General features: G+C 43.5%; 1 protein-coding gene across 1 annotated transcript; it reads left to right on the top strand.

Annotated features, from left to right (window-relative positions):
- The first annotated feature begins 10994 nt into the window (after positions 1–10994).
- Positions 10995–13110, top strand: IL22 (interleukin 22). Its single transcript, XM_009816315.1, has 5 exons — positions 10995–11198; positions 11995–12060; positions 12157–12300; positions 12517–12582; positions 12997–13110. The coding sequence occupies exons 1-5, from the start codon at positions 10995–10997 to the stop codon at positions 13108–13110; spliced, it is 594 nt and encodes a 197-aa protein (XP_009814617.1).
- The last annotated feature ends 235 nt before the right edge of the window (positions 13111–13345 follow it).

The raw sequence follows: 13345 nt of genomic DNA, 5'->3' as shown, positions 1-13345 counted from the left end.
CCACTTCTTCCAGAAATTGTGGATAGCAGTAGCTTCTTGCCAGTGGAGTTGTTTGAAACAAATCAAGGTATTTTATTTTATCTCGAGGACTTCTGGGATTATTCTGTGGCATGCACTTAATATGTAAGTTATAATTGGTCAGAAAGTTGCTGCTGAAAGGGAGACTGTATTTGTGTGCAACAGCCTTTATGGCAATTGCCAGTTTTCCCCTAAAATGATAGTTTTATAGTGGAAGGCTTAATGGCTAAAAAAAGGAAATATTTTTGTTTAGGAGGGAATGTTGCTGCAATGTATTGCGGGTGGGTTAATTTGGGTGTCTTCTGTCTACATTCTTCATATTCACCACATTCTCATGGTTCTTATGGCCAAGAGCTCTCATAACCCATTACTTCTCCTCTGTGGTACCTGCAATTTGAGTTTTATGAACTGTGTCCTCTTTTTAAATCTTTTATTTTTGTTTTTCTAGGTTTGCCTGGGATTCCTGGCTATCTGACAGCTCTGTCAGAGTTTTTGTGCAGGCCTGATTTTTGAGGCCTGCAAGTCATAGATAATAGCGTATGTGCCAGTTTTGCTTACAGTATTGCACTGTCAGTCTGCTGCATCTGGGTAGGCCTGAGTTTGTTACATGTGTGCTGTATGGTACATGTATCTTGATTTCTGCCAAGGAGACAATAGAAGTTGTAAAGGAGGGAGACATTTTTGTTGCATGGGGGTACAAACCCACTTTAGAGATGAGAATGGAAGCCCCTGGTGTCCCACACATCACCATGACATTATTTCCCATCTGAACAAATTTTAGCTTTTGCCTGAAATATTCTGACTGAATTTATTTTTGGACAGAAGTATTTAAGCGAAACGTAGACAAAATACCTTTTTGAGTAATGTTAGTGCAAAGCTTCTGAAGGGTGCTCTTCTGTAGTCTTCAAGGCAGATACAAAATTCTTTGTGCCTGCTTTCTGCTATTGTTGTTTATCTAGTTCAAGAGGGGTTTTTGTTTTATTTTCTGAATGTTTCAGACCAACCTTCAAACATGTTTCCTGTTGTGTTTTCCAGCAATCTGAACACGGAAAAAAGGTTCAAAAGTGCACCCTTTATTAATAATTACAAATGCGTGCTGTACAGTGAATGTGTATTGTTTTCTGTCAAGGAAATCTTAGAAGCCTTCAAGTGGAGAGACCAAGTAGATAAAGAAGGAGGAAGGCGGTTGCCAGTAGGAGGTATATCTAAGGAATAAACAGCTTTGGGAGCTTGTCGACTTAAGGTCAAGATTTACAAAACCAGCACATTAATAATGGACCCAGTCAATAAGTGTTGAATTGAATGTCTTCAGCTCCTGTTCCCAAGTTGGGTATACCTGCTGGGTGAATCTCCCTGCTGGTAGTTCACATCTCTCAACCACCTGTAGAAGTAAATAAACGTGCTCTTCCTCACTGACCACTGCCAGCTGGGAAAAGTCCTTCCTTTACCCAGTATTCCTGCCAATAAAGCGTTCCCCCAGCAAGCCCACAAAGAGGAGACTTGATTCCAGTCTGTTGCTTCTCAAAAGCCTTTGTGTCTTGCCAGATAATGAGCCTGTTGCCTGTCTGTGGCAAGAGCAAGCTCTCAGTTTCTTGTACCGAATCTTTTTTGTACAAAAAAGGTTGCTGCCCTTGGGGGTTGGAGCAATGATCTCCCTATTCCCAAAGCTGTGCTCACTCTAGCATCTTCCTCCTCCTCTCTCTGGCCAAATCACTTGGGGTGAAATGACTTCAGCAGGAGGGATGAAGTACATTCCTCAGCATTTGGGCAGTTCCTCCAGGAAGGTTTGGATGCCCCTGGGCATGAGGAGGTTTCTGAGGATTTATCTAAATGCTTACAGTAGCAGGAAGGTAGTATTTAGGCACTTGCATCCTTCTATGGCTCTGGGCTTTCATTTTGTTTCAGAGTGTAGATTTCCAGTGTCTTCTGTGATGAATTGGACTTCTGTACTTAAAATGCTGAAATTATCCCTGAAATCCTGGAATGAACAGTTTGGGAAGGATCAGTTGAGGCTTTGCAGCTATGCAGGGACGTTTGGGAGAAAATCTGGGATTATGGATAATCCCAATTAAAAAAAAATCTTGCTAAAATGCATTAGTTTTGCAATAATGTTTTCTTGTTACTTTCAAATTTTAATACCTTCATGAGGTGAGTTCTGAAACGTAATGTGAAGTATATAAATGTTATTAGCCTTCCAAGTGTAAGCGGCCAGTTTCTTTAGCCACCAGCGCTAGATTACTTTTAATGAAGGTGTAGGCAACAAGGCATGTCTTTGGGACATATGGTCTGCATTAAGTCCCAAGGCTGCCTAGTGCTTTTCCAGTGATGCCCAAGTCACTATGGGTTGTTTAGTGTATAGGGATTTTCAGCCTTTTTTGATTAATAGATCCGTATGTCTTCAGTATCACTTATATGGATCCATATGTAGTGAGTAACAGCCTCCTGAAAACAGGTTTGCCTTCACCGATGCCTTGCAGGTAGCTTGAGTTCCCGCTGGACCTAAGGGCCACAGGCTGAAACCCACTGCATGTTGCAGAAGGGTGAAAGTAAGTGAAGTTACTTACCAGCCACCAGCTTTCTCTTTCCCTCGCAAATTCTTTGAGTCCAGGTACTAAGATGTTTTCCTTACGTGACTCTCAATGTTGGTGCTTTCTGGTAGATAGGAGTGGAGGAAAAAGGAATTTCCAAGTGCTATCCATAATACTCGACGAGCAAATTTGTAGTACTTGAAGATGGGGCAGGAAGCACAGCTTCTTTGAACAATTTAGTGTGCGCTTATTTGCATAATGCCATATTGCTTCATTACATCTGCCTGTTCCTGCAAGGCTGAGTTGGCACCTAATATTCTGTTATCAGAGCAGTTCTTACCGTCTGGTAAAATTTGTCAGCAAAGAGCCCCATCACCATCTGATGCAAGTGGAAGTTTTGCTATGCCCTCACTGACCAATTTTAGCTTAGCCTGAAGCAAAATTGTTCCGTTACCCGGCTGCACACAATGTGTGATAAAGAAAACAAGCCAAATGGTAATTTTGATGTGAAGCAACCTGAATTAATGTCCCGATTCCAGCAGTTATTCAAACCTTTGCAGACAGGAGCCTTGGGAAGAGAAGGAAGGATGGTGGAGCTGCGGTTAACTCTTTGGGGCACAGTCAGTTCTTTGGCTTTACTCTGCATCGAAACCTGGTGGGAAAGTGTTAATTACATAGCAGTGATCGCACCAAAAGCAAAAGCTGGAGAAAGGACAGTGGATAGTAGCTAACCAGAAAACTCCAGTTTCATGGAAATCTAAGTTTTGTTTTGCTTTTTGATAGGAGTTTAATAGTGTGTTGAAGAAAGATGTCTGGAATTCCATGTCAAAAATGTGGATGAGCTTCCTAAATATTCTGATATTTACTACAGTTCATCTGTGTCGGATGTGAGGTGATCTTGCGAGGTTTCTGTTTCGCAGGCTGTGCTCTACAGAAGCTTGTGGAGCGACTGAGCCCTGCCTAGCAGATCTGAACTCGGCATGCCGAACATGCTGCGTATGGGAAGAGTCCTCAGAAACTCTGAAGGATGGCGCTCGGTGGTCCTGCAGCATCTTGTTAGAGTGGAGGACTGAGAACCGTGCGAGATTCACCTGGAGACTGGCAGTCCTTTGGGAAGGCGAGCAAGGCCTGGTAGTGTTTACAGCTTACACACCTTTTGTTGGATTAGTTTATTCCATTCATGGGGCTGGAATAAAAGTATAAGAGCAAAAGCACTCATTTGCTGGTATGAGCTTGCTCTTTGCAGGGGGAGTTTGGTGGTACAGTCGTGACAGCAAATCCTCCTTAGTGCAGATGGTTCTTCAGTGGAGGGGAAAAGGACAACTGAAGTTTCTCAGTCCCCACTTTCTTCAGAGGTCTTGATAAAGTCTTCTGGGAAGTGTGCATCAGCTCTGCAAATGTGAATGATTTACATTTATGCCAGCTTACCTTTCCTGAGGTAACTAAGGCAGTGACCTGTGCAGGTTTTGAGTGGGCCTCAAAGCTTTTCCTTTAAATCGTGTTTATATCTGATATGCACACATATTTTATGTGTCTGTGTATGTATATACATATGTGTGTATATATATATTAAAAAAATAGTTTTTTGTTCAAGGTGACTTCGTTTAATACTGTCATGTGCTGGGGTGTCTCCAAAGCACTTACTTCCAGACTTGAGGTAGAATAGGAATGGCTGACAGGATCCAGAAAGCCTGTACTTTTGGATTTCTCCCTTCCTAGGTCCCTTTCTGGTCGCTGGGTTGGTGTGACACACACGTACAGACATCTGCGGATGCACCCTGTTCTGGAGAGCTGGGTGCCCAGCTCTCAGTCCAAGGTCTCATGTGGAGCCAGGAGAAACCTGCTGAGGCTTGGTGGCCCCCGGCTGGGATCCATGAGTTCCCAGAACAGTGCTCTCGTGAGGAGCGCACTCTGTGTTTCCAGTGGGAAGCTGGCTCCAGCTTGTTTACGTATTTTAGCTTACAGGACATGTGGCTAAAAACAGATAACCCAGGAAAACAGCATCCTATTTGCTAGGCTGTAGCTATTTTGCTTGGTCTCCTTTTGGCCCCATAAATCTCGTATTCTTGACAATAGTCCCACTCCAACAGGAAACTCGTTGACTCAGAGGCTCTCCCGGGAGATGGGCAATAGCATAACCTCGGACTGGGGAAGGGCTGGGGCATGGGCTGTTGACTTCCTAGGGACGGATACTAACTAGAAGACTACTGTTAACAAAGGGAACCATCACCTCCTTCTCTAGCAGCCCTGTTATACAGAATAACTGAGCAGCCAGGGGCTCACCTTCAGGAGATGATGCTGAGCTCAGAGCCTCAGTGGAAGTGCTGGTGTATGGGCAGTATCGGGGCACAAGTACTTCACCTTAAATAATGCTGCTTTCCTTCAAAATGACTTTATTTAACTACTCAGGATGGTATGGATTTATTACATGATAAAACTGATGGTACTTGGTAAATCAAGGTGCATAATCACAGAATCACTAAGGTTGGAAAAGACCTGTAAGATCATCGAGTCCAACCAAATACTGGGGCTATTTCTTAATCTGAGTAACTGTCACTGAATTTTGGGTTATAAACCAGCTTGCAAAATTCTGTTCCCAGTTAGAGTGGTTTTCTTTAAGGTACACTATGTCAGTAATTCCACTTTGCCATGTCACTGAGTCACTGCTGTGCAACCACACCACATTAACAGGAAGCACAGAAGTTTCATTTCACCTGATCTGACTATTCGCAAGACATAGTTGGATATATGTAGGTCACTGTATAAAGTGACAGAGTCTCATAATAAATGCGTGATTTTACACTCTGAATTAAAAGAACTAGCCATCTGGTGGAAGGGTTAATTGTGGTGCCTTTGGTGGCATGAGGCTGCGTGTGCTGAGATGGTCTGAACGGTCTTTTCTCCTGCCTGCATGAGCTAAGTGATAGCTCCTATCAGCAAGTCTTATTAAAACTTGTTTATGCTTTACTGATGTTGGCAGCAGTTGTCTGCAGAGGCAGGACTGCTGGACTAACATCTATTGTGCTTCCATTGACACTGGGGGTTTTTTGTCTGTTTCTTTTCATATTAATCACTGAATCCTCCTGGCACTGCAATAAAAGTTACCACATCAGTGGTCCTGGAGCAGCAGTGGTAACACCAGTAGTATCTGTATAATGTCTCAACCTGTCTCTGGGTGGTTTTCTCTTGGAGCTCCACTACATCAGTATTTTTGGGAAAAGAATATAGTTATTTAAACCAAGGGTTTTTTTTTTGTCCCAGAATGTAACTTAAAATGGAGACCACAATGAACTATTAGTTCCCTTCCACTTAGATTTTTTTGTAATAAGAAATACCAATTTTATGAAGTTTATTATATAGTTTCTTACACTTAGGAGACCCAGAAATTATATAACAGAACGAAGTGAAGGTCAGAAACAAAGATGTTTGATGAAATACCAGATATATAAGCAAAAGTGTTACTGTCAGAGGAAATGTGCTACTCACTGTGTAACAAAAGTGTTACTGTCGGGGGAGGTAGGTGAATCGCACATCCTCTGCAAAAAGTCTGAGTCAGCAGTGTCTGTACTGAGATCTGACACAAGAGTCTTTTCCAAAGTCACCTAACACTCCCAGGCTAAACAATTTTAATAATAATACTAATTCTCCTTCCAAAATATTCACAGTGTCTCTCACAACATTAAGCCTATCATAAAAAAAGTAAAAATATAACCATCAAATGCTATATGTCCTCTACCAATACCTGTGTTGATATAATTTCCTCCATAGAAAATTAATCCCTTCTACCATTCCTAATGATCATGCCCAGAAGACACTTGCCTCTGTAGGATGTTTCCATAATGAATGGCTGAATTACAGAAAAGCTTATTTTCAAAGTTTTACAAAGAAGAACCAACTTCTGTTACTGATGTTTTTGTTGCTGGGCAGAGAGCCGACTAAAATAAGGCTCTGCAGGAGCTTGAGCTGAAACATGTTTTAAGTCTGCTTTAATCATTTCAAGCTTGAAAGTCTAGGCAAAAGCAGAGAAGAACTGAGATAAACCACAATGAACTAGCTCACAAATGAGCTGGAATAAAGTGAAGGGGATGAGTGTGACCTGAAAGTTGAGGATGTCTCCAGATAGATTGCCTGTTCAGTTTTAGGCACTATGTGACATGTGGTCCATTTGTACAGATGTTTAAGGGGGGGAGAGTTTCATCTCCAGATAAAAGACCCAAGAGGACGATACACAGGCTCGCTTTTCCACATGCCTACTCTTGACAATGTTTCTAGCCCAGTGTCCAATCCTGAAGATGTTTCTAATAAAGCGATATAATCCTAGCTGACTGAAAATGTATTAAAGCTCAAGAAAATTCCTGCATGCCAGCATGCTGGTGATAGTACACAACAGATGAACATCAAAGTACAGTATTGGTTATTCACCTGTGGCCTCATTCAAAGTAAGAAGGAAGTGTCTGTGGCTTTTGAGGCAGACGTGATGTAGAGTTCCAGTCCTCCTCAAAAAATCCTCTGTCTTCAATATGGGTCAAGAAGTCATTGTCGAGAATATTCAACCGCTATGGTTTCTTAATGAATTAGGGAAACTCCATGTAACTACACTTTAAAAGTTTATCACTGAGGTCAGTGACAGGATAGATGTTTGACTCTCGGACAGCACTGGGGAGAAAATATGATTTGTGAACAATTTCAAATTTTTTAAAGATTTATTATACATAAAAAACAATGCAGAGAGTACTTTATAGAAGTTCAGAGGTCATTGGTAGTTTTAAATTAAAAGCATAGCAGGTATGTTCTCTTGTAAGAATTTTGCATTTTAAACAGTGCTACTAGCCTCAAACATTAAAAATAACATTAAACCTACAAAAAGTTATAAAATTAAAAAGGAAAATTACTTCCCCCCCACTTCTCCTCCCCCCTGCCCCGAGCTTGGAGAGGTCTTTTTTGGGGGGGTTGGGTTTATTTGTTAGGTTTTTTTTTCAGTTTTTTTTTTCCCAAGAGAACATTTATAACGAAAAGCTTGGGACTACCATGTATCATAAGACATCAGTAGTTCAGGCTCAAAGAGAAGTTACTAAATTACCAGTTCCATACCACTTGCTAGAATTCTTAACAATGTTAATGTAGGAAAAAATTAGTGAGAAAGGCTGCTCTTTTAAGATGCGTTCTTCAGACGCAGTTTGTCCACTTTATTCTTTCTCCCCGAAGTAAGACCCACCAGTGACGGTTTCAGCCAGGGTACCACATTTTAAATTAAATGCAGCTTTCCTTCCACTGATCTCTTCTGCCAGCTCTACAGTTCAGAGCAGCCTGTTTGGAGAGGGTTGACTAGGTAAGAAATTTCTCTAAGCTTCACCTTCAGTGCTGGCTCAAGCTCTTATTTTTCAGCAGTTTATTGTATTTCCTCCTCAAAAAAGAAGAAAGAGAATTCTTCCTCAACTGCAGCAGAAAAGCTGTGGACTTCAGCTGAGGACTGGAGTAAGATCCAGTGGTAGCACTGTGCAGGTTTTTAGCCCCATCTTTCCATAGGATGTAATGCCAGATGTGTATCTCCCATCCAGGGTGTGGTGAGCTAGTGTCAGAAGAGGTGGTAACAGTGACTAGTCACATCCTTGTTCACTGCAATCTCATAACAGGAATAGCAGACCCTGGGAATGGGAGGCATGTCTCCATTTCCAAAGAAATTCTCTTGACATGTTACAGGGAGTAACTGCAGCCATGACTGTGGCTATACCATAACTCAGTGGTACTTCCAGGACCACCAGTCATGTGGTGGAGGGTGGTTGGGAAGAGGCCAGGAGTGGACTGATAAGCAGGGGAACCACACAGTCTGCTAAAATTAGCTTCCAGCAAGATTTCGAACGTTCATTTTTGGGCTGGACCATACTCACAGCAAGCTAGAGGGATGGAAGATAAGTTGTTATAACTCACAACTGCAAACAAAAGTTTAAATAATTTGAAGGCTTTAGGAATGTTATAAAAAGGGAATTTGTGAAATATGAATTAACAGACTTACAATGGGGGTTTCAGCATTTCAGTGTCATACCAGAGGCAGGGAGGTAAACTAAACAAGTGAAATGAAGCTTTTTTAAAGCATCAGAAGGAGGACATCATGGCACAGCCAAAAAGTAGTATGACTGAGAGGCTAACAACATAGAAGGGAGAAAGAGAGCCTTATCAAGTCTAACAACGTTTTCTATAAAAATAGGTATGTCCCAATATATGGTTTCTAATACTAGAGAAGACAGAAAGAAGAGATCCTGTAATCACTGCATAAAAGAGGGTAGGAGAAAGATTCAGCATCTAATCCGTCATCTGTTTGCCTGATGTTGTTTAAATACCCGTCAGGAGGTGTGGGAAGCTTGGGACCAGGTGGGCTTCTTGCAGCGGTTTGAACAGATGCGAGTGGCACGGCACCTGCTTAGCCAGGTCACGAACCCTTTCCACGGAGGTCAGGAAAGCTGGATCCATGTCTGACAAGAATAAGTGACCAAAGGGATGGAGAGGTGGGATCCAGAAGGGAGGGAGGACAGGGGACTGAACCAGGAGGGGGGCTGCGTTCCTCCCTCAGGGAGAGTCTGAACTGTTTTGGGGTTGGGACTTCTGCTGGATGAGCTGGTGGAGAAGTGTGAGAAACATCAGTTAGAAGCAGACTTTGGTTATCAGACTGTGATTAACACCTGGAGAGGAGTTTGTAGGATTGCACTTCAGGGGAGGCCAATCCTTCAAAACAGCCTCTCTGAATTTCTCCCAGTTTGGTCTTTAATGTCTGTCTTCTGACTGAGTATAACTCAGCCTTCCATCTTCTCATTAACCTGTTCCCCCACTGGGCCTTTAGCCTGGCAAATGAAAAATTTGTGGAAAAGAGTTTATAAACATGTTCTTGAATAGCTTTGTGGTACATTTGGGGTATGAACTAGGTTGTCAACATCCTGGATCCAGACTTGCTTTTGGCTGCCCACTGCAGTCAGGATGCTGTTGGAGGCCAGGCATGGGAATGGGTGGGATACCCTGAGAGGAGCACGGAAAGGGACGTGGTGATGATGGCAACAGGGTGAGGGGGTGCAGCTTCAAGGGTACAGAGCTGTGCATAGCTGATGTGACAGGTATCTGAGGGCAACTGAGGCAGGACTGAGACATGGAGAGGTGAATTCGTGCTGCAGATGCATCAGGGGAGGCTAAAGCGTAAACCCGGTGCTAGCCAGCCTTTAACTGCTTCCTTTCAGGTATAAGCAAGAGCTGGGCATTTCAGTCCACGGTGTAAGGCTGATTATGGCTCTTGTCCTGAGAAGCTCAGCCATGAAGGGTGAAGCCCAGCCCCAGGGATGCCCCTGTTCACTCTCAGAAGCAGAACTGGAGCCTTGGTTTTCCAGGTCCGATTTCTCACATTTGCCACCTGTGTGCCCTGTGGATATTAGACAACCAGGAGTTCGTATTTGTACCAGTTCTGTGTCCTCACACATTACCGTGTCAGCTGAGTTGCAAATTACTCTCTAAAGAAAGCACAGTTTCCCTTTAGCACCCTGCATAGTATTTCAGACTGAAGGTGAAGCACTGCCTTTACGTTAGCAGAACAGGGTCAGGAACATGGAAATCACCTGGATAAGTAAGTGCATGACCACAGCTCTGGTCATTACTCCTGGTTACAGCCTGGAATATGGATAGTTTTTTGGAAAATGGGAATTTGGAGATCAGGGATGTGATAAATGCAGTGTTGGTCCTACACAGTTTCTAATCTCTCAGAGAGGATTGCGCAGTGATGGGCAGATGGCTGGTGACTCCAGTGGGACACCGTGTGGGAAAGGGTATTTGCAGGGTAGAAACTGTAGGTGGTCAGTGCTTTGGGTCTGGTGCAGCCTCTGACCACTTCTGTATACCAGTCAGCACAAGCGGAGCACCAGTCTTTTACCACAGAAGACGAACAAAAATTGATATAAATTACATTGTCTGCCATCAACTTGCCAATCCAACTAGTGTGTTACATTCAGGACAGAAGGCACAAACCCATAAACTCCTCAAACATTTTTATGCAAAAATAATTCAGGATTCCTGCCCTGGTAAAAGCCCCTGCTTTGCCCCGCATTAAAATTTGGTTTATTTTATAAGAAACTAAAGATTACAATGGTCTTGAAGTTGTATTTGTGGGTTTTGTAGTGGTTAGGAAGTTCTCAGAAGAGGATACTGGAAAGTAAGAGACTTGCTGATGTCATTTTTAATTCACCACCAGCACCCAAAAAAAAAAAGCTGAGAGAGATGTTGGTGGCCCTATATAAGGTGCACCTCACCTCCTGCAGAGCACATCAAGAATCACAGCAAAGGTAAGGCTCGCAGCCTGTGTGCCTCTCTCACTTTGCCTTGCCCACTCTCCCTGATGCTAACACTACTCTCTCTTAACAGTGCTGAGTGCTGTAGCTGCAACCTTCTGGGACAGACGACTTTGGATTGTGAGCTATGGCCTCCCTGCAGACATTGACCAAGAGCTTCTCAGGATGGGTCATCTTCTGCTGCTGTTGCTGTCTCCCTCTTCTTCTCACTAGCCCTCTGCCTCCAAAAGGGACAGGATTGGCTTCTACTGCCCATAATGCCTGCAGGCTCAGGAAGATCAACTTCCAGCAGCCCTACATCAGGAATCGCACCTACGCCTTGGCTAAAATGGTACAGTAACCCACGTGTCCTTCATGGCGGGATCTGAGGACCTCCTCCTCTGCCAGTGCCCTGGCTTCTTGCGTTTGGCATTCCTCTTTCTTTCTCACGCCTTTCTGCAGAAAAAAACGTGCATTTATAGTGAGGCGGAGCTTGGGCATGTGGAGTGGGTCTGTTGCCCGCTAGTCATGTAGCTGGGGGAAGCTGCTGCCTCTCCTCCTCCTGCTCCCCAAGGGAAAGGCAGCCCCTGGCACAGCACAGCTCCTTCTCTCGAGCGGCTGCTGCTAGACTGGGACAATTGTGAAACATGAGCTTATATTTCTCTGTTTGCCCCGTCCATTTAGAGCTGGGCCTGCCCGTGACTCCAGCCATGGCCAGGCAGCTCCTCAGGCATCTTACAGTGCTTTGCTTGGGCAGGTTTCTTGGCTGCTCTTACCATGGGTGGGTCCCCCCCAGTGTACGCCATCGAATGCTGCAGCACCTCCCAGCAGCGCTGTGGGCTGCCCTGAGGTCGGCCACCTGCGGCATCTGGTTTAGTCATCATAACCACTACGGCATCTGACGTTTAAAAGGGGGACAGGAATTCAGACTTCTGCTTATTTATTTTCCAGTGATACTGACCTTGAACCTCACCCAATTAAGGGGAGAAAGAGACACAATGTCCAAGCGTATCTACCTGTAACAGGCTCTCTATGGTGTCCATTTCCTCATTTCACCTGCACTATTATTGATGAAAACCTTAGGGTTTATTATTAATTTTTAGGTAAGATTCCCATCCCCACCTGACATTTCCTTTTTTCCCTTTCAGGCCAGGGTCTCGGACCAGGACACGGACAACAGGCTCATTGGGCAGCAGCTCTATGTTAACATCAAGGTAAGTCTTACACCAGGAGGCTGCTCTTTGCATACTTCTGCAGCACTTGTTGATCTCTTGCCATGATTTAACGTGGCCTCTTACTTGCATACGTAGGAAAACAACCGCTGCTACGTGATGAAGAGAATTGTGGAGATTATAGTGAAAGATGTCCTCCTCACTGAGGCCAAGGACCAGTACCCGTACGTTGAGGAGGTGGCACAGTTCTTGGCGTCCATGACCTCAGAGCTGAGCAGATGTGTGAGTAGCGTTGGGTTTCCTTCCCTTCTCATGACTGTTGTTGCTGCTCTTGAATCTGAGAATGCTGCAAACAGTGGCAAAAGGCAGTGATATGAAAGGAAACCTCAAATCAAAGATATCAAACTCAAGGTTGATAGAAAGGTGTGAAAAAGAAAAAAAAAAGGACATTATTGCATCCAGCTTCTAATGTTATGTCTGGATGTTTTCTTTTTTTAGAAATTCTCAGGACACAGAGAGCACATTGAAAAGAACGTGGAAGAAATGAAGAGCAAAATGAAACAGGTACATTTTTTCCCAACATTTAAAAAGCGCAGTTCCAAACCCCAGTCATTGAATTGGATTAAGGCTGACCTAATTATGAAACAAACTCTGGAGATTATTTAGAAGGTGAAGCCTGCAGGGGCATTAAAGAGGATTAGTGCTGTTTCTACTTCCAGCCCTCCTTCACTTGTCCTGTTAACTCTCTGCATGTGTTATGGTAATTTAAAATTGTCCTTCAGAAATCAGGTTGCAGATAACTGTATATGCTAGGCTGGATTTGAATGAGCTAATTTATCTCTTATGGTATAATGACTCTAATAGAACTATTTGAGAGAATAAGGAGAGTAAATTCTCCATTCAGTTTTTGTGACAAGCCTAATTTCAATTTTCTGAGAAATAACAAGATGCTAAAACTTACATTCTGCTCTTTTCTAGTTGGGAGAGAATGGAAAGACTAAAGCCATTGGAGAACTGGATTTACTGTTTGACTACATAGAAAACGCCTGTACTGATGCCCCAAAGAAGGGTGGGAACAAGAAGAAAAACTGACAGAATTTCAGATCAGGCTTGAGGTGTCTCCGAAAAACTCTTGCTATAACTCAAATTGATTAACTATTGCAGACCGCCCCCCCACCCCCCAATGCAGTATCTTTTTTACCTGTGCCAAAAATAGCAAACTAGGTGGGCACAGGCAGGAAGCATATTGCTGCCTTCTTTGAAAAGGAAAACTCCAGGACAGTGTTTGCAGCTCCATGTCAACACAGGGCATTAATTGTTTTCAAAG

Source organism: Gavia stellata, chromosome 4, assembly GCF_030936135.1.
Source record: "Gavia stellata isolate bGavSte3 chromosome 4, bGavSte3.hap2, whole genome shotgun sequence".
Lineage (NCBI taxonomy): Eukaryota > Metazoa > Chordata > Aves > Gaviiformes > Gaviidae > Gavia > Gavia stellata.
The sequence above is the reverse complement of the archived record's forward strand: the minus strand, read 5'-3'. Positions and strand labels throughout refer to the sequence as shown.